This window comes from Clarias gariepinus, chromosome 13 (assembly GCF_024256425.1).
Source record: "Clarias gariepinus isolate MV-2021 ecotype Netherlands chromosome 13, CGAR_prim_01v2, whole genome shotgun sequence".
NCBI lineage: Eukaryota > Metazoa > Chordata > Actinopteri > Siluriformes > Clariidae > Clarias > Clarias gariepinus.
The window spans coordinates 3,909,140-3,930,301 of NC_071112.1; the positions used below are offsets into that span (position 1 = coordinate 3,909,140).

Sequence of the window (21,162 nt, forward strand, 5' to 3'; positions counted from 1 at the left end):
TTTTCACACCACTGTATATATTCTATATTATTGAAAAAATTCAGTGATGTAAAGTATGTTTTTGTTATAACCTACATATAAAAGAAATGACGCCTACCGTGGTAAATCAACATGCTTGTGAGTCTATATTGTTAATATTGTTCGTCTTTTTGTTTCAGTACAGTTTGTTTTGCTGCATATTGTATTATAAATTACATGAAATGCTCTGATTACAATTATTCATTTCACTGTTCATTACTTTTTGAATGATACTTGCAGTGGTAATTATTAACATACAGAACTAATTCCAATCACTTACTCATCACTAATCTCCATTTCTCACACGATGGGAGGAAACCGGAGTACGGGGAGCAAACATGCAAACTCCACACACACAGATCTGTGGTGGGAATCAAACCCGTCAACACTAAGCTCCCGTGCCGCCTCAGCAGCCTAAAGCTTGCTTAGCAGTCATGTCATCCTGCCACTTAAAACTCCTCACCTTCACGTGACAGTGCGAGTACAGCTGCCCACAAATAGAACCACGGAAACATACGGTGGACCTCCCATGGACCCAGGGGTCATAAAAAGCCGTAGCTCTGCCATAAATCTTTTGAAAATATTCGTAGCCAATGCCACAGCTGCAAATCAATACAGGTCACCAACACACACCAAAGAAGCCACAGTCTTACTGTATTACTACTTATGACTCATCACGATTTGTGACTTTGTTGCAATCAGTAGCGAAAAATCATATATATATATATATATATATATATATATATATATATATAATATACTTGTCATTAAGCCATGCTTTCACGCAGTCGAGCAGAAACGTTGTAAGCATTTGTTCACGTACTTGTTTATATACGACATGTACCCTAAGGATTCCAGTAGGGGGCACAGTAGAGAATTCAGCTGCATAAAGTAAACAAACATGACGGTGCTCGAGGAGCCAGTAATATCAGTGTGCATTCTGGTGACATTATGGTTCACTGGGAGCAGCTCTGATTGTACAGTCTATAAGCAGCAGGAAGAAAAGACCTTCGGTATCACTTTTATCAAAAATGTTCGAGATTTGCACGCCACAGATCCGGTTGCTTTTGCCATAGATGCCTAAAAACCTAGCAGTAGAGTTCGCTATTGACGGTCCGGTCACCTGGGGACGAATCCTCGTTAAAAAAGACGATGAGCGTACAACTTGCCGAGCTGCAGACCTGCATTGCCTTTTCTGGTCATGGAGATGATGGACTCTTCCACTGTGAAGAACTGTTCCACTCTTCCACTGTTGCTTCATCTCAAGGTCGTACCTATACACACAATGTTTTGTCACCGTTAATGATCCTCGACATGAAGAACAGGTCATGGACAGTACACTGACAGAGTTCTTGAGAGACTTGTTTAGACAACGCGATGTTCCTTCCGATCCTGGGTCAGCAGCCTGGGGACAAAATCATCACCAACATGGTGCATGTTCAAATCACACATGAGGATTGCCTGGACTGTTTCATATCACATACCAACAACGGCAGCAATGTCGTGGATTGTTCTCCTCGATCTTCATGCACAAGTTGCTGAATGGTTTCGACATTTTCGACATCAAGCTCGTTGAAGGTCTTCCTGATCGTCTCTCATTGTCTTCCTGTGATGTTTTTCCGCTCATGAAGCGTGTGTGCCCAACAAAACACATCATTGCAGCATGACTCTTTTATTATGTATATAATAAAGATAAAGTAAAATATCAACTATGCAGGAGTTAACACTTTAACAAAGGGAAAACTTTGTTGTAGCTAAACAGAAAGCAGTGATTGTGATGATTTGCAATGATATAGTGGTAAAAAGCCATTTGATACCCAAGTTACAGCATTGTTCTACAGAAAAATGCTGTGAATGCCAACGTCTCTGTGAAAGATTTGCCCAGTTTTGCACAGAATTTCACGTTCGCTCTTTGTTCTTACTTGCTGTCCATTATGAAACGATAGACGTGGTAATCCACGGGGTCAGTGGAAAGAGAGCACCAGTTGCACAGTTCCTGGTGTACACAGGACAATGTCTTTTGGCACGCTAACTTATAAAGGTCAGTGTTCCCTGTGACTTGGGCGTGCAGTCTAGTGATGGATTGTTCATGAAAGATTTTTTTTTTTTAATGAGTTTTTAACGTGACTCAAAAGAAATAGTCTCAGAAAGTGATTCTATCATTTTCTACTGGGCACGCATGCGCACAGCATCGCAAAACCTCTGCAGGAAACTTATCTTATGAGTTTTTTAGTCTGAACAATTCGTTCCTTTGTCACATGACTCCCATACTGTATATGCCATGCAGTGCATTACACAGAAAACAGAATTGAGTGGTTCTTCTCATGAGTCTTCTTGTCTGAATCATTAGGTTTTTTTTTTGTTTTTTTTTTACGTAGCCCTCATAGACGTAAACAACGAATGACTCGGACCAAAAGATATAAGAGGTGAGCTACTCATTCTGTTTATCATATGTCCTTACCTGCATTGTAATATTTTCATCAATGGAACTATAGCCAAAATTTGTGTATGTACACGTGTTGGGGTTTTTTATTGAAAATCAAACATTTTATTTTATTTCTGATCAAAAGGAAATTAACTAAGTGACTCAAAAACAGATCCGTTCATTTTGATAAACGAGATTCAAAGAACCGAGTCACTAAAATGATTAAAACTGTGCATTTTCCTGCAGACATGCTTGACTTGAATACATGTCATGCTTTCTGAATTCTCTCTCTCTCTCTATCTCCCTCTCTCTCTCTCATGTGCGTATCTAACTGATGAAAAACATTTTTTTAATGATCGCTCACACAGCAGTGGATGCGGAGCCGCTGACGTCAGTGCCGGGGCGCGCGCCGATTGGTGCTCGCGGAGCGGCTAAGCTCCGCCCCTTGCGTTCAAGACCGCGAGGGTCAGACGGGCAGGAGTTGAGTCAGCCTCAGCGTGCTCAGGTCTCTACTGTAGCGCATCTCTCTCTCTCTCTCTCTCTCTCTCTCTCTCTCACACACACACACACACACGCGCGCGCGCACGCACGGGACAGGTATTCAGTGACACTCTGAAAGCACGGGCAGAACGAGAGGAATAAAATCAGATCAGCTTTTTAAAAAAAAAGAAGAAGAAAGAAAAAAATTCCCATTGTTGATTGCTGTAAGAGGGAATGCCATCGATCGATATGAAACTGGAACTGGTGACGCTCATCGCGTGTGACGTGGACGCAGAGGTGTTCACGTGTGACAAAATGCAGGTAATGATCATTCGGATCTCTCAGTGCATGCTCAATGCCAATCATCCTAAGTGCTCCCTGTGTTCTCCCAGGGGTCACACTCACACTTCTAACATTTCTCTCTCTCTCTCTCTCTCTCTCTCTCTCTCTCTCAGTATTTAAAATATTTATGTGCATTATATTATTTTTTAAATCATAAAACATAAAAGCTACGACGCAGCCATTTGATCACCGTAAGCAATAAATACTTTGTGTTCAATGTCAAAAGTCTCTTCTTCATCGCTGTGCGCTGGTGTTTTATTTGATCTATGCGGCGAACGACGGTTGCTATGGTCGCCCAGACGTAGCCACGCCCCCTGACAACAGCGCTGTGCGAGAGCTTTTGAAGTGTTGCATATAAAAAAAATTATATGATAATTCCACTGAATTCCGGTTTTAAATGGAGTCATCCAAAAAAAACTAACCAAAAGAAGTCAAGTTTTGTATGAGTTTGAAAGAATAGTGAATAATAATATTAATATATTATTATTTTTGTAATATATTTTTTAAATAAAATCAAAATGTGCATTATATATTGGGTGTGAATGAACCCTGATGAAAAAGAGAATACAGGGTGTTGTCTGTAGGGGGGGAACAGGATATTGTCTGGGACACACATACTGACTGGCTTGGGTATTTTTTTGTGAATGAACTGCAGCTCTGAATTAACATTCCGGTGCACGCGCCGGTGACGTCACCGGTGCTGCGCTAAAGCGAGTGACGCGCGCGTGGAGCGCAGCGAGGAATTTTATAGACTCGGTAATATAGGAGGTGGGGGGGGGGTTTGACCGGAGGAAACCTTAGTTTAGACGCATTGGCGCGAACCCTGCACTCATGCACATGTGCACAAACCATCTCACCTAACCTACCTTCACACTGCAAGTGTGTGTGTGTGTGTGTGTGTGTGTGTGTGTGAGGAGAGAGATCAGGTATGCAGAGGTGCATGGGATGCCTAATTTCTATTGCATAGCTTCTCAAAGCCTTACTGTGGTCATAAATGTTATTATATTAATTTGTGCATCTTATTGCATAAAACAGAATATTATAACAGCAAGCTGTTTTTTGCATGTGTGTGTGTGTGTTTTTCAGCAAAGATTATAACAAAGGTGATGTAATGCAATTCATAATGTTTCTCTATGTCAGAAAACAAGTCAAATTTGTTAAATGTCATTCTTTAAAGATAAACTGGTTCATTTGCAATAGCAGTTCATGAGTTTAATAATGAGCAGGCTTTGCCAGAAGTCTGGATCCATAGGCATAAGATATATTTAAAAGTTAAAATAATAGTAAATAAATCCATCAATGCTCAAATTGACAGCCTCTGACTTTGCAGCACTTGGGCATACTCTGTATACAAGAACTTTGAATGTTTCTTAATGTAGCAGAGCTGATGTTTTCATGCAGAGATGATTTCCTCCTCCAGTGCAAAAATTGTTCTGGGCCTATTTTCATAGACCACTGAGTTCAAATGACCCTCTAAGAAAAAAAAAAAAAATCAAGTGGTGTTGGTTCTGGTCCTGTTTGATCTTCTATTGTTAGTTTCAAAGCCTTCTTTGGTCCAAATTAAAAAGCTAAATAAAATAAGCGGTGAATAAAAAAGCTAATGATCAAATAGTTATGTATATAAATGTTTGGACCTCCCTGTAAAGGAGAGTTGGGTTTTAATTTGTTACATATCGTGATTCGTTTTTGTGGCAAGTTGATGTATTTTTATTTATTTATTTTAATGTATGTTTGCATTTGAGGTTTTTGTTGCAGTTCTTTTAAAATCCTACAATTGGTGCACTCTATGATTCATACCAATATCCAGAAAAAAAATCCAATATAGAATCTGGAACATTTCTAAAACCGTGATATTAGGCCTGCATGATTTGATACAAAAAGTTAAAAATCACATTACAATTGTCTTGACACATAGTGTGATATTTAAATATTTATTTTGTCTATCTGTAAATAATTGGGCAAATGGTCTCATTAAGAGATATTTGCCAATATTTATGTATCAACTCCAAATTATGTAATAATAAAAAAAATAAAATGACTATATGTATATTACCTCAAATAAATTCATTGCAATTAAACAATTGCACAGGTCCTTACTGTGGTTTACATTTAATTTATGCAGTTATTAATTCTGCAGTATGTGATACTTATAAAATCGCAATACAAATTGAATTGGCACTTGGGTATTGCAATGATATCATATCGAGTTGTCCATGCTTATTCCCATCCCTACTGTAGATCTTCTAAAAAACATAATTTGAGAAGTTATTACACTCGATTTCTGCTATAGGCTGCTATGTAGTGATTTTTAGTTTTAGATTAACCAATTATTACGTAGTCTACAACCAGGGTTGCCAGGTTTCCGCTCTATTCCCACCTCAAACCATACAAAAGACCTGAACCCCAAAACAATTTGGCCAATAAAAAAATTAATTGTCATAATTTTATGTGCATACGATCCACCACCATCCCTTCTCTAAACCCTGAGAATTCAATCATCTTAATGTTTTAAACTAGATCAATCTGGGAATTAACTGTCCTATCTTCTGCTTCTTCAGTGAACATGAGGCAGCATGAATCCTGCCCCAAAGGGGCTGCTATTAGTGCTTGTTGCCGTTCCATTTTTAACAGTTAGACACCATAATAACCTTCTGGAAGGTAAGTGGGGCAGTTATTCTAAGTATGGAAGCTTGATTGTGTAACAGTGGCAAGATGACCAAACCAACAGAACTACTTATAACCCTTATAGAGCTTTTTTTTTTTTTTTTTTTTAAATACAAATGTGAGAATTCGGTGGAATTTCACATTTGTGGGATTGTGAATGAGGGTTTTATGAATGGATGAGCTACAGTACTACTTTTTACTGCATCACGCTTAAAAAGAATCTTTAAGATGTCGATTTAGACAAACAATGAAGCTTAAACTTATGGTTATGGTCCTAATTGTAGTTTATTATTCCATTGTTATTCGGTTTGTTCCGGCAAAAACAAAGACACTTTTGTTTTTTTTTCTTCGTCTTACGCACAGATACACACTCTTATTGAGGTCAGTGTTCGTCATTCAGTTCTGACTGCACCACAGAAACTGTAGCACTGCAGTATCAGACACAGTGTGAATCTCCAGCAACACTCACACACACACACACACACACAGTCAAATTACCTGAATTGAATCAACTGTTTGTGTCCCAATTAAACGAAGCATGCATCTGTCTTTTTGGTCTTGAGATGAGTCATTGTTTATATGTTACTCACCATGACTGACTACACCTCCCATCAAGCCTCTCTTCCCCTGGCGTGCTTATCTCTAATCACGCACACACACACACACACAGCATCTCTCCCGTGTGCTGTTAAGCCTTATTTGTCTCGTCAGGTCATTATTTTGTGTTGCTGGTCAGGAACTGGTCAAGATTAACACGGAACGATAAGCATGAAAAAGGGCAGAAAAGCATCTCCGAGTGCACGGCACGCCATGTGTTCCGAGCTATTTTTATCTAGTTATTCATTGCACTGGTTATAAAAGATAATGCAGACTGAAAGAGGTGGAAACAAGAAGAAGAAAGGAAGGAGGCTGGAGATTGCTTTGGGTCTGAATAATCACTGTATTAGCTCTGGTTTAAGGAGATTAATAAGCTGCACATGGGCGACTGGTGCTCGTTATACTGAAGAAAACATCCGCTTCTTTTGTCATCCCTTTTCATTTTTGTTTTGCTCCCTGAGCATGCTTTATTGCATATTCATTCTCTCTCTCTCTCTCTCTCTCTCTCTCGCTCGCTCTTTCTCGCTCTCAGTCTCTTGACATTTTTTACACCAGACATTTTGCTGTAGAAAGAAATCTTCGATCCCACGTTTTGTCCTTGATTACATTGCCAGGTGACCCGTACCACAAACATGATGGTTTTTTTTTTTTCCCCTCAGGGTACCAAGAGTACTGAACTGCGACGTATACCTGGATATAATTAGTCCAAACCGTACTATAGATTATCATAAGTTGTAATTCGACTCAGATGATCACTGGGCCAGGTGACATTTTTCCGATCATCAACTGTGTAATCATTAACTGCCGGTCACAGCTTCAGATTTCTGCTCTTGGCTGACGGAATTACAGTAAAACCCGATGTGCTGTTCTGCTCACATCCAACCAAATCTGGGCGATCTGAGATGCTTTTCTGTTCAACACGCTTGTACAGAGTGATTATCTGATTAACCGTAGTCTTCCTGTCAAGCCTGGAATAGTCTGGTCGCTCTCATCTGAGAACGTCTCTTTAACCAGGTGTTTCCACCCACAGAGCCGCTGACTGGATGTTGTTTTGCATCACTTTGCGCAAAATGAGACCGCTGTGCATGAAAATCCCAAGACATCAGCAGAAATACTCAATACTGGCGACAACAACAATTATACCACAGAGTCACTGAGATATACAGTACACATTTTCCCCCATCCTGCTGTTTGGTATAAACATGAAAGTCCTCACATGTACAGTATGCAGAATGTCATGCATCGTGCTGCTGCCGCATGGATCCTGTTAAAGTGGATGATGTATTCAATTTATCTTCAAGTAAAAGAGGGACTTTTCATTGTGCAGAATAACAGAACACAGTTATAAAAGACTTTTTTTTTTTTTTAACTCCCTTTATTTCTCTATATATTCTCCTGCTACACTAATGCACTTATCCCAGTGTTTCACTAGTGCTTGGACACCATCATCAAGGCAAAGCCTTTTCTCAGTACATGATCGGACTGCCCGGCCTCCCAGGAACTCCTGTAATGGCCCAAACATGTGGAACTGGCTTGGAGTGAGGTCAGGACTGTACAGGCGATGTGGCAATAACTCCCAGCCGAGTTCCTGTTATGTACAAGTGGTGTTAATGAATGATTGCGTGTACAGTTCACACAGGCAGATGCGTCGTTCTAGGATCAGGCGTTCCACTCGCTTAATGTTCTCGCCGTGGGCTCGGAACCACCTCGTTTGGGATCGTCGTTCACGGGCATATGGCCTTCTTTAAAACGTTTACACTGATCAAATGTTTAGGAGTCTCATCATCATACTCTACTTGAAGCCTTCTGAAAATGTCCACCGCTTTTACGCCTTCGTTCAGGACAGATTTCACCCCCAGTTTGACTCAAACCCCCTTCGTATATTAACCGAGTGTAGATGGCTAGTGCATGATGTAACAAAGGGTAATTTTCTTTTTTCGGCAAACGGTTTAACATTTTATTCACCACAAGGACAACTTCGCTGCAAGCATAATACTTCCAAAAGTGACCCTTGATTAAAAACACCAGCACAAAAACACCATATATTTTTATTGGTCTCGTTGTATGTTCTGGATCCCATTCCACGACAAGCAGACTGTTTTAACATGGATTTAGGATTTCCTGCTGTACTGGACGTTCAGGCAGATGAAGCACTGGAGCCAGAGACACGTGTGTTTATTATATACAATCTGACAGTGCAGAAAAACCTGTTCTTTTTTTTTTTTTTTGGCTGAGGAACATGATATAGAATGACAGTCTAATGGGAACTATTTAAATTGTTTACATGTACTAGAAGCGGTTGCACAAATTGACTTTTTTTTTAAATGTTGCTTAAAGCTTGTAGAAGCAGAGTCCTATATTTTGATACATTTTAAATAAAAAGGAACATTTTTGGTAGCTAATTAGTTCAATTAATCTAAAGGTAAATTTTTGATAAAAAAATAATTTTGTTAAAACATACATTTTTTAGACTGAGGATCAGAGGTAAACATTGTAATATATCAGGTTTTTTTCATTTGTCCTTCAGGTCAAGGTCATATGGAGGTTTGTCTCTGCTGTAGCTTGATTTAACTTTGTGATTGATTTAAAATGTATTTGCCTGAACTTGAGTTTAAACAAAGTGAAAAAAAAAACGCATGGGTTAAAACAAACACAAGTAAAGGTAATGAGAAAATTAATGGTTTTATTAAATCAGTTTATTTAGTTATATAGGTAGAGTGCAGTGGTCGCCAAAAGTATGGAGACAAAAGTGAGATTCAATGTTTTGATGACATTTGAAATTTTTTCAAATAATGACAAGATAATAAGAATTTTTTTTTTTTTCATTTTGTGGAGTGAAATTGGCCGGGTGGCACGGTGGCTTAGTGGTTAGCAATGTTGCCTTGCGGCTCCAGGATCCGGGTTCGACACTCGCCTCGGGCCTGTGTGCATGGGGTTTGTATACCCCCCCTCCTTCGTGCTTGGTGGGTTTCTTCCGGGTACTCAGGTTTCCTCCCACAATCCAAAGACATGCAGATTAGGCTAACTGTGAATCGGCATCCTGCCTTGTGCCCTAAGTTTTATGGGATAGGCTCCAGGCCCCCAGCAACCCTGAGTACAGGATAAAGCGGTATAGATGACAATGAAATTGACCCAGAACCTCTACTGCTATTGCTAAGTAAAAAAAAATAATAAAAATTAAAGTTACTTGTTTAATACTACTTAATCAATTATCAATTTATGATAAAAAGATAATATTTGTTTGCCTGGTGTACAAAATAACCATGAGCTGCACACACATGTCCAGGGCGGACACCCTTATCCAGAGCGAATTACATTTATCTTGTTATACATCTAAGATCTTAGCTAGCTAGATTAGTTACCCTGTTTGGAATAGGGTTGCATTAGAGCGGAAAGGGTTTTGTTTCACATCAGTAATAGCCGTAAGTAAAATATGTATTTGTTTCCATTGCGTCAAAATACCTTGTTGTGATTGATATTGTATTGTTTTAGCATTGCATGTGGACTGTATTAATTGTATCAGACGTCTAGGTCTGAAACCAGGTTTACTAGGTGCTTATTGTTAACACTAGCATCTGTAAAGTACAAAAGAGCAGAAAATATCCTGCATTTTAAGTCCAGTCACCTGACCAGGGTGGAGATCCTGCGGCTCTGGGTGTAGATTAGCAATCAGGCCACATTTCTATACCACGCTCGGGTGAAGAACCTGCCATTCGTCCCTCTAACCCCCCTCGGTTGGGTGGTGTTGTTCTGTGTCTGACGGGTGTTTGTTTTTCAGTCAGGCAGGATTTGTAACGTGAGATGGTTGAAAGGTTAATGAAGTGAAGGACATTACGTAACACCCAGCTGAACGTTGTTTAAGTAATTTGCCTCGTCAGTTGCTGATATTTTAATAGATTTGATCTCTCCGGTTGGGTGAGTTATTTTAGTACATGAAAAACAGATGGTAATCTGAAAAACACTCTCTTTAGTCTGGACACAGAGCCTATGCACGTCTATGCAAGCACACATGCCTGCTTTAAACATTTCTTTCTTCTTCTTTTTTTCGCAAGTGTGTTTGCTTGCTGATTTAATGGATCGCACGGCGACCTTTAGCTGTTTATGTTCGAGCAGAATGGGGGGTGGGTGGAGGTGGAGGGGTTGGTGGGTGGGGGGGTTTCTTGGCCATAATAAGAGCAGGGACTAATAGCAGGAAGTCATTGCACGAGTTTCACAACAAAACTTGAATCATATCAGAATGTCACAGGTGAGAGAACTGTGTATCTGGTGTGTGTCTGAGTGCAGAGAGGAAATTCAAGAGAAAAAAAGGGCCCCTGAGTCGCAAAATACTGACCTCAAATGCACTTCTTAGTTTGCTTCCAGAGCATGATCTTTGGTAAAATGTGTACGTTTAAACGAACGTTTAAGTGACATGGTTTTACTTTTTTAATAAAATTTTATTTAGATGGAAAGACAAACGCTCACCCTGGCCATATTCCAACGAATTGAACCATTTTAAATTGTGAATAGGTAGCAAGTGTTGAATTTCATAAGGAAAACACCTTATTGATTGATGAATGGATTACTTGGCGGCATGGCGGCTTAGTGGTTAGCACTGTTGAATCCGTTCGATTCCCACATCGAGTCTGTTTGCATGGAGTTTGCATGTTCTCCCCATGCTTGATGGGTTTCCTCCGGGGAGGTTGGGCTAATTGGCGTTCCCAAATTGCCTGTATTGCGCGAGTGTTGACCGTAGGTCCTCCCACGGTCGTACAAAATGGGAATAAGCACAGTGGTCACCACTGGGGTACACTGTCCCTAGTGGAACTATAGAGGTTCCTAGAGGGATGGCTGGATGGATTACTTAAGAGTCAGCTCTCTTAAGGTTTAGGGGTTTAAAACCATAGTATCAGTCATGTTATTTGTCTTGTAACTGATCTGACATTTCTTTTTCATGATGATCTTAAAAGTCAGACAAAAACCAGCGCACACCTTCTGTAGATTAACCCTGTAACCCTACACCCTTTTCACGGTCCCAACAGCAGCACATTTGTTCACTTTACAGCCAATAAATCCAACATGGTTCGTATCAACCTTCGCAGCCAAACACTGTCCCATACAACAGCTCACAGAACAATCGAAATAAATTGGGTTTCTTGGTTTTTGTGCTTGACTTAATCAATACTATTTGACAAGCCTTGAGTTAAAGTCCTCTGGGGAATGTTTCATAACCAACAAGTGTCTATAAATTTTTAGGAAACTCTTACGGTCATGTCACGTCACGTCATGCAGTTTTCCAGGCTTCTTGAACAATTCGTAGTGAAGCATCACACTCGGCTGTAGTCCACTAGTCCATGATGTTTTACAGCAGTATTTATATCGTGTCTGGTTTTATGGTTCCTGCATTACAATAATAGGCCATCTATCTCACTTGTCTCTAATGTCACCCAACATACTGTATTACAAATGTAGAATTTCAGAGCCCTACTATTTAGGTTTGATTTATTGCTGGGGTAGGAAAACAAACATCCAGGCAGATCACATCTGATTTTATGGTTCTGTTATAAGGCTTTGTACGTAGACCATAGAACAGTCGAAACAATTCTGCGAAACGGGAGAGAAAATCCACTTACAGTACACGTTTGGTTCATATCGGATGTATTGTTTCATGCTTCTAAGCAGTCTGAACAATCTGGACCCTAATCCCGAACATACATATCTATCACTTTGTGTTTTAAAATGAACAAAATTCTACAATCTCCAGAGTTCTACATTGATGGATCTGCTTCAATCTCTATTCAAGAGCTCAGCTGCTGTGGAACATTTGTAAAACAGTAGAACCCAATTCTGTACTACTTCAGCGGAGCCCAAGTAAGGTTGGAAAAGAAGAAGAAAAACATGAATCAGTTCTCTTATGGTTCTCTTATGGGTCTGCAGGTTGGCCTCAAAGTCTCTATACATGGAAGAAATTAAATCAATTAAGCAATATCACGCAAAAGGGAATCCCGGCCGTCGGTGGCTCGGTAGAAGGTTTCTCGCTTGCCATGTGGAAGACCATGGTTCAATTTCCACCCAATGCCCCAAACCCCAGCCACTGGATGCAGTGCCGGTCCCAAGCTCAGGTGAAATGGGAAGGTGGCATCAGGAAGGGCATCCCGTGTAAAACCTGTGCCAAGTTGTGTGCAGATGGGATGGTTCACTGTGGCGAGCCATCGACAGGAGCGAAAGTAGTTTCTAATTCTTACCGGTACTAATTAGCCAAAAGCTGAGAAGAATAAACCATGGAGGTGGTGGACAGTCCTGAGAAACTTACGAGATTTACTTTATATTTCCACTTATTCCACTTTAGAATTTCAGCTGTCTTTCAGGTTCTTACAGCATTAAATGTAATGTCAGTAGGCTGGGGTGTACACACCTTGTTCCACACACAAAGTAGTGTCCTTGGCCAGGGGTTGGAAAGAGATTTTGGATTCAGCCCTAGAAGTTAGTTAGCTTACGGTTAACAAAATGACAGTAAGCAGAGCTGATGATGCTGTGGTTTGCTTTGGGAGAGACAAGAATGGACAGGATTAGGAACAAGTATATTAGAGTTACACTTCTCTCAAGTTCAGAGAGGTTCTTCAAGTTAGAGAGGCCAGATTAAGATAGTTTGGACATGTACAGAGGAGGGATGAGGGGTATATCTGGAGGAGAACGTTAGGGATGGAGCTGCCAGGCAGGAGGAAAAGAAAAGGAAGCCCCAAGTGGAGGTTTATACTGTAGATGTGGTGAGGGAGGACCTACAGGAGGTTGGACTGACAAGGGAAGATGTGGGAGACAGAGTTAGATGGAGACAAATGGTGGTCCGCTGTGGTGACCCCTAACGGAAGCAGCCAAAAGAAGAAGAAAGAAAGTTCGTTAGCCGTGAGCAAAACAACACAGAGGAAATACGGAACAAGAGTTAAGAGGTTAAGCTGCAATACTGAACAAATTAGAAGCAATTATTAAGGAGATAAAGTGTTGTTAATGTGGCATAACATTATCAGATATGTTTTCTTGCTGAAAGTGCTTCTGTGACTGGGTTTAGATTAACAGAATTTGGCGGACACCCTTATCCCGAGCGACTTACATTTATCTTGTTATACATCTCAGGAATTAAGGGTCTTGATCAAATGTCGAGGACTTGAACCTGGAACCTGCTGATAAGTAGTCCAGCACCTTAATCAGTGAGTTACTCCTGCCTACTCTTACTGTACGCGGTTTTGCTAGTCAATTGCTCTTCCCTCCTTCCAGTACTGCGGATCGTATGGACACCTGGGACGTGGAGTGATATGTGTAGTTAAACGTCGCAGTGCTGTTATGCTGTATTATCACCACTTGTGGAATGTACAATCTAAATACTCAGTCGGCACTAATATACAGTATTTATCTAATAATAATAATAATAATAATAATAATAATAATTCCAGCCATCACAATTAAGACAATGAATTTGTCATTACTTTTTTTAAAGCTTTTTAATAATTGAACAGTTTTGTGTGTGATGCAAAATGTTGATGTTAAAAGTCCACCTGGACCTTTGCGACAGCTTCCCGAACCATCCATGAGAATTTCTTTTTTTATACAGCCTTCTTTTGTGAAATCCCAGTCTTTCAAAATGATTCTAGAGCAATTAAGACAGAATAACATCTCCAATAATCCACCGACTTTACTGAGTTCTAACGATTGATTGCTTCTCCACATGAATGTGTTTTTATTGCTTTGTGAAAGATGTGCTCTTTACTCAAATCTTCATAGACTAAGTGAAATATAAATCCATATTTTACCGTACTACAAAATACGCCACGAATCTTTAAAAGCTTTCATAATCCTGAGTGGCTTTAAGTGTTGTCTTCATCTCAGTCCTGCCTGACCTTTTCATTGGAATCGCACAGAGGCTCTCAGATCGGTCAAGATTACAGGAGATGAAGATGATTTGTTTGATGGCGCGAGCGGGAAGTCATCAGGAGTTTGCTAATAACTTAACTCCTGCATTCATCTGCTCGTTCTTTGAGCAGCTTTCTCTTCAGCAGTCCCATGTTCCTGCTTTGCACATTGCTGTTTGTGCACAGTATTTGATAAGGGTTTATTGGAATAGAGTTATCACGTTGCTCTTTGCGTTGCGTCTCGATGCCGCTGTGTCACTAAGCTTTGCCAGAAGCCGTAAAGCTTTGCCAGGTTAATTAAGCATCTTGTCTGCTTAACATGTTCATTTTCTTAATTAAAAACAACTCTGTTTTTAGTCCAAAATCATTACAGCATCCCAGTAGACAGCACGCCCTAAATTTGTTTGATTTTTTTTTAGACAGAATTTATTAAAAGCGCTTTGGGAATTAGGCACAAATAGATTTTTAAGTGTTGTTAGAGTAAAATCAAATTGATGTATTTGCACACCAGTCAATGTGTACACGATTATCAATGTAAATATAATGACGATGAATGTAAATGTCTGTGTTTTCATTATAAAGCTGTCTTTCTTGCATTTTGTTCCATATACAGTATGGAAACTACAGTACATACTATCTTTTTTTTCCTTCAATTCTAAACAATGTCTGAATATTTCACAGAAGGCCCAAAAGATCAGAATTGATAGAAAGCCGTTGCATGAAATAATCGCAACATATAGTGATTTAGCCATGACCGTTTAAAGGAGCGGTGGGTTATTTTAAAGACGTCCAGTTTAAATTGCAATTAAAATATCGACGAGCCACAATTCTTCCACATCTGACCCCGCTTCTTCTTTTCTTTTTCAAACTTATTAGAGTGACTTTTGAAGAAAAGATGCAGAATTGAAGTCACTCAGCAGTGATGGAACTTGTTTCCAGGCCAGAAAAATGACAGAACTGAAAAGACCAGAAGACTAAACTGAAGAGATTAGTGAGAGCCACTATATGCCATTAATGAAAATTCCCATTATGATCTTAGCTGATTATTATAAGTCTAGAAACACATTTTGAAATAAAGTCCCTTATATCACAATTTTCTTGGGTCTCAGCACTGTCACTTTAAAACTCCAGGGTCCGGGTTCGATTCCAGCCTTGGGTCTGTGTGCATGGAGTTTGCATGTTCTCCTTGTGGTTGGTGGGTTTTCCTCTGGGTACTTTGGTTTCCTCCCACAATCTGCCCGTAGTGTGTAAGTATGTGTTTGTGCCTGGTGATGGATTGGCACTCCGTCCAGGGTGTACCCCTGGATAGGCTCCAGGCCCCCCATGACCCTGTATACAGGATAAAGCAGTATAGATGATGAGACAACGATACATTTGCTGTTTCATTGTTTGTGCAAATGAGCTGCTGCTGAGCCACGCCCGAGCAGAAAAGAGCATATCTGAGAAACAAGTCAGGGTGTTTCTCCTTACATGAGGTCACATTGGTGGGGAAAAAAAATCTAATTGCATTGTTTAAGCTCTTCTCTGGCCAATACAAAAATAAAAAAGAGACAAACAGGATTTTTTTTCTTTCATCTGAATGAGTGTAAACATGACTAAAAGTTTAATAGGTCCCCTTTAAAGAGATTAGAGGCCTATAATGTTTCCTAGTAGGCATGGAAATCACAATAGACCAGACGATACAATCTAATCACAATATCCAGGTGCTGATTTGATTTGTTCGTGGTTCTATAAGTATCACACTTTTATGAATATCCAGATTTGATATTACATTTATTTATATATTTGATATAATACATAATTTGCTGTGTTGCCTGCAAATAGTTAAGAGCACCACCTGTTGGATAATAGAGAAACTGCAACATTTTACCATTACTCAAATGCAAATTTATGTACTGTATATAAATTAAAAATGAATAGTAAAACCAATAAAAAAAATTTATACATAACTTACCACTTAAAAGAACCGCAAGATGTAACCGAATCGATTTATTTAACTTTTTTCCCCCATCCCTTTTTGTCTAGCTTTTAAAACTGATATATCATTTCACGCACTGCATGAAGTGCAGAAGAAAAAGACACTGCCTACTTTTTTGTGCTTCATCGCTCTCGGTCAAATATAATAATCGGTTCATTACAATAAGCCTCACACTATCATTTACGTTATATCGAGGTTGATGATGATTATTGCCTTTGCTATTGTTTGTACTTTTAACACCGTTGAATAACCGGTGCTATTTTAAGCTCCGACATGGCTGTAGTTCTTCTGCTAATAGCTCCAGATTAGAGCCGAGATTAGCCAAGATGACTTGCTCAAAAACTGAAGAGACCACTTTTGCGCGAATATTCTATCACAGGAATTTGAGTATTATGAATTTAGAGACAGTAATAGAATCATGGGAGGCACAAAAGGACTCGTGACTTCGCCAAAGCTCCCAGTCAGCCATCAAACCTTCTGTCCGTGGCAGCTGTAGAGTAGGTTTGGTATTGGAAAGAATGTCCGTCGTTGTATTGTGAATCCTGCTGTGTGCTGGAACGGCGTGTTATTCAGACATACATTGTGTCTCTCAGACTAGCACCTGTTCCCGAAGCCGAACATCACAGACATCAATGCCTGATTGAAGCTTCAGCTGTTACAAAGCCTACGGTTAACCCTGACCACGGTTCCAGATTCGCCTCTATAAAGTCTGTCCTTTTCTCCTGAAAGATCACATTGTGCTCTCTTTGTAGAGATTGCAAGAAATGCATCGCCTATAGGGATTACAGCGCACCAAACTAGCACACTTTCCCACCACATCACAAAGGTCATGTTAAACCCCGGACGTTAGCGATATTTCTAATTAGGTTGAGATCCCTGAATCATTACAGTAACCCGTTTAAACTGTACGTTATATAATGTGATTTTCGGAAGCTTGCGATGTGATGCTTCTCATGCAGTGCTCAGTGTTGGGGGATCATGAGCGTGCTATTTATTTTAAAGAGTTCCACTGTGTGAAAGAATGCAGTAGGTTGACCTTCATATTTTTAGCTCAGCTTTTTTTTTTTCCATTAGCAAGCCAGAAGCAGGACAGTTTTATTTGGATTTAGAGGGAAAAAATGCTAATTTCACAAAGTTCCACAATAACAAACAGTTTGAAGGTTAATACCGGACGATGAAGTTCCATATTAACGCTCGCACAGTTTTGCTCCATACACAGTAACCTACACACGCACAAGGTTAAGCGCTACAGTACCTCTACACAAGGCTACATGCCCCCTCTGTAAACTTCCATGCTAACTCAACATGCGTAATCCACAAGATTTCATGCTAACTCCAGACGAATCACTTTTGGCAGTTGGCGTCAGCTAACGAATTTCCTTTAATTTTTTCAATGAAACATCATGTGGCTAGATCTGCGACTTACAGAAACATGTGGCCAAAACCTTGAAAATGTTAATTTATTTACTAGTCTCTTGTATATAATGACTTGAATATAATAGAATGTAAAATATTTCTCCAAAATTTAAGCAGCATTAAACTAATTAAAGTAATTTAAACATTAAACCTGGACAAAAAAAATTTTGTGCACTCTAGTGATGGGTCGTTTATGAAAGATTCTTTCTTTTTGAACGAATCAGTAATGTGACTCAGAAGAACGAGTAGTCTCGGAGAGTGATTCGTTCATTTTTTACTGGACACACGCATACGCAAAACATCGCAAAAACCTCCGTAAACGTGTAGTTATCTTTGATTCTTTTAGGTACGAATCGTTCGTTGTTTTTTTATGTGACCCCCATGGACGCTTTGCAGTGCAATAGATTCAAAAGAACAAACGATTCGGACCGGAAGATACGAGAGGTGAGCTACTCATTCTGTTTATTATAATATGTCCTTAGCTGCAGTGTAATATTTTCATTACTGGAACTATAGCCATAATATGTGTATGTAGACGTATTGGGGGTCTGTTTATTGACAAAGTAACATTTTATTTTAGTTTTAATCGAAAGAATGAAATGAACTAAATGACTCTAAAAAAAAGTGTTCATTTTCATGAACGAGATTCAAAGAACCAAGTCACTAAAATGATTCTTCCCATCACTAGTACACTCTAAGATTTTATTTAATCCTAATGGCCGTACCATTAGGGAAGAAAAACTTCATAGGTGTGATAACCTGGTCATTCAGTACATTCATGACATGCACACACAATGAAAATGCTCTTATTTTCACTACTAATCATACAGTAGCTCCGGTTTTTACTGTTTATTTTCTTTACCATGCAACTTCCCCAAAATCTCCAAAGTTTACAGTTCAGCGTTATCCTCCACCGGTTTGATGATGTGTTGAAGGGTTTTCAACCAGTTTCCAGTTATTTAAATTCTCCTTAGTTGTTGTCTTTGTTTGATACAACCCAATAATTTGACCCTACTGAAACGACGACTTTTTTTGCCCAGGCAGACAATAACTTGTCAGCTCAACTACACCGATTGCTCTTTCACTCCTCTCTGTTGGTAGCCCATGGTGTCACCAGGTAGTTGAAAGCCCAACCCTTCATATATATATGTGCCTCACTGTAATAAGTCATTATATCAATTCTACTACTGTATAGTAAGGTTGGGATTCTAGGCTGAAGAAATGTAACTACTACTTTAGTAGGGATTGGGGCATGAGTGTGTATATCTGTACCACCACTGTATAGGGGTTGGGCCCAAATGTGTTAATGCTAAAGGAACAAGATTTAGTGATGACCCCAAAAGAATCCACTCGAACAAAAGAACAAAAGTCCACGGTACAGTAACTCCAGTAGAATCCGTACTGACACCAGGAGATTCAGCACCAGCTCTACAAGGCTCTAAACATCACTTTCCCTGTTTCAGTCCTGGTCTTTACACATGCTTGTCGACGTTTATAATTCTAACAGTTCAAGTGAAGTTTGCTCGCTCGAGTAAACATGATGGTGGACATCTGGAGCTGAACTCGTCAACAAATCATTGTTATCTGAGGCAGTTTGATTCCCAGCGCAGGAAAGGAAATGAGTTTGAGTGTAAATAATAATTCTGTATATGACGTGGTTTACTTTTTACTGCACTTCCCTGCTCAAATCATTAAACTCATTAGTTTGTGTTTTCATCTGTGTGCATTTATAATTACACACTCTCCAAACTATTATATTAAACTTTTACTTATTCGTTTACTCCTTCTTTTTTTTGTTTCTCTCTCTCTCTTTAAATTGTGAAGTTGTGTGCACTGTGTCTCTGGAAATAAAAATACACGTATGCATGTAGCTTACAGCGACACAGTATCTGTTATCTTCTCTAAAATGCAACACGGCATGCGTGTGCTGGCCGGAGTGGTGGTGGAGTGGAGTCTGTAAGAGTATACCGGAGTCAGGAAGTGCACTCAGAATGCACCACCATGAATTAGTGATCGCCGCGTCCTCTCTAGTTACCACTCCAGGTTACAAACCCATCAGCAATCATTTCGGTATTCTGCCATTTCTCACACTGTATGCTCTCTGTATATATACATGTATCTCTTTTTTCTGTAAATGTATTACCTGTATTACTCATAATGTTTTCTTCCTATCCTTTGTCTGGCACTTTTCTTCAGTCCTCTCTCTGTCTTTGTCTCTCTGTCTCTCTCTCTCTCTGCCCCTCTCTCTCTCTCTGTCTCTCTCTCTCTCTCTTTCTCTCTTTGATGATGATGGGATAATTTAGATAAGTGAAGTGTGCTAGGGTAGCTGGTAATGACATGTCCTCCACCTCTGATGAGACGATAAACACTTGGAACTTGTTCTTTTGGCTTTTTAGAATAGATGAGGATTAGAAACCGATAGCAGTTTGATGTCTAACAGGTTTAAAAAAAAATTAGATAATTGAATTATCTGAAGTGTTTTGGAAATTATGACTGATCAGTGGGTCCCAGCTTCAAGCCCCAGCACCAGTTGAGCCCTTGAGCCAAGGCCCTTAATCCTCACCTGCTCATAGGTGTAATGAGATCCAGAGCAGTTTTTTTTATTTTTTAGGGGATTTGCTAAGTGCCGTGAATGTAAATGTGATAAAGAATAAGCAACACCAACAATAAGTACTAACTGTATAAGGGATGTTCAAGTCAAACTAGGACCTTTGATTGTCCAAAATAAGAGAGGGGGAAAAAAAAGGAACTTTATTTCTTTATACAGCAAGTCACCGATTTACGAACATTCCAGTTACGGATTTTCCCGCAGATACGAACGGACCGCGGTTATACGAACATTCGTAGATGCGAAAAAATTGTGGAAGTAGCTCACGTGTATTGTACAAAGAAATAGACACTACAGTGCACCATACCAATATTTATAATTATATAAAATATTTTCAGTGTTTAAGTAAATGTATAAAATGTCCAGTATATTGTATGTGTGCACGTGTGTGGGGGTGCGAGAGAAATGGGTCAGCCTCAGCGGTTTCAATGAATTAGTCCTGGTACACAATGATAGAAAATGGCTGTTTTGGAAAGCTGTCCTGATGGTAAATAATCCTAATCCTAGTTTACAATCTCGAAACAGCTCTGACACAAAATGGCTGGGATTCCTCTCACGTTTTAAAGGCATAGTTTCTTGTAATGCAGAACCAAAAGACAGCACTGTAACATTTCACATGTTTTTTGGCCACATAATGGCAGTGTGGGGAAAGGGGACAGATGCACTGCTCAGAAAGGTGTATAAGGTCTCAAAGGTGTATAAGACTCACTTTGTCGGACTTAAGAACAAATCCGACTTATGAACGTGCTCC

The 21,162-nt window shown here is 39.6% G+C and overlaps 1 protein-coding gene across 4 annotated transcripts in view; it reads left to right on the forward strand.

Moving 5' to 3' along the window:
* rcan3 (regulator of calcineurin 3) overlaps positions 1 to 21,162 on the forward strand; it is a 49,238-nt gene that overhangs the window by 21,090 nt on the left and 6,986 nt on the right. Inside the window, exon 1 of one of the 4 annotated variants that reach the window (XM_053510213.1) lies at positions 2,930 to 3,244. The exons of 2 other annotated variants lie outside the window; for them this stretch is intronic. In XM_053510213.1, coding sequence (XP_053366188.1) covers positions 3,158 to 3,244 — 87 coding nt within the window. In that variant the 5' untranslated portion in view covers positions 2,930 to 3,157. Of the gene's footprint in view, positions 1 to 2,929; positions 3,245 to 13,622; positions 13,711 to 21,162 lie in introns of those variants that run through there. One more of the 4 variants, XM_053510214.1, reaches the window with a different exon arrangement.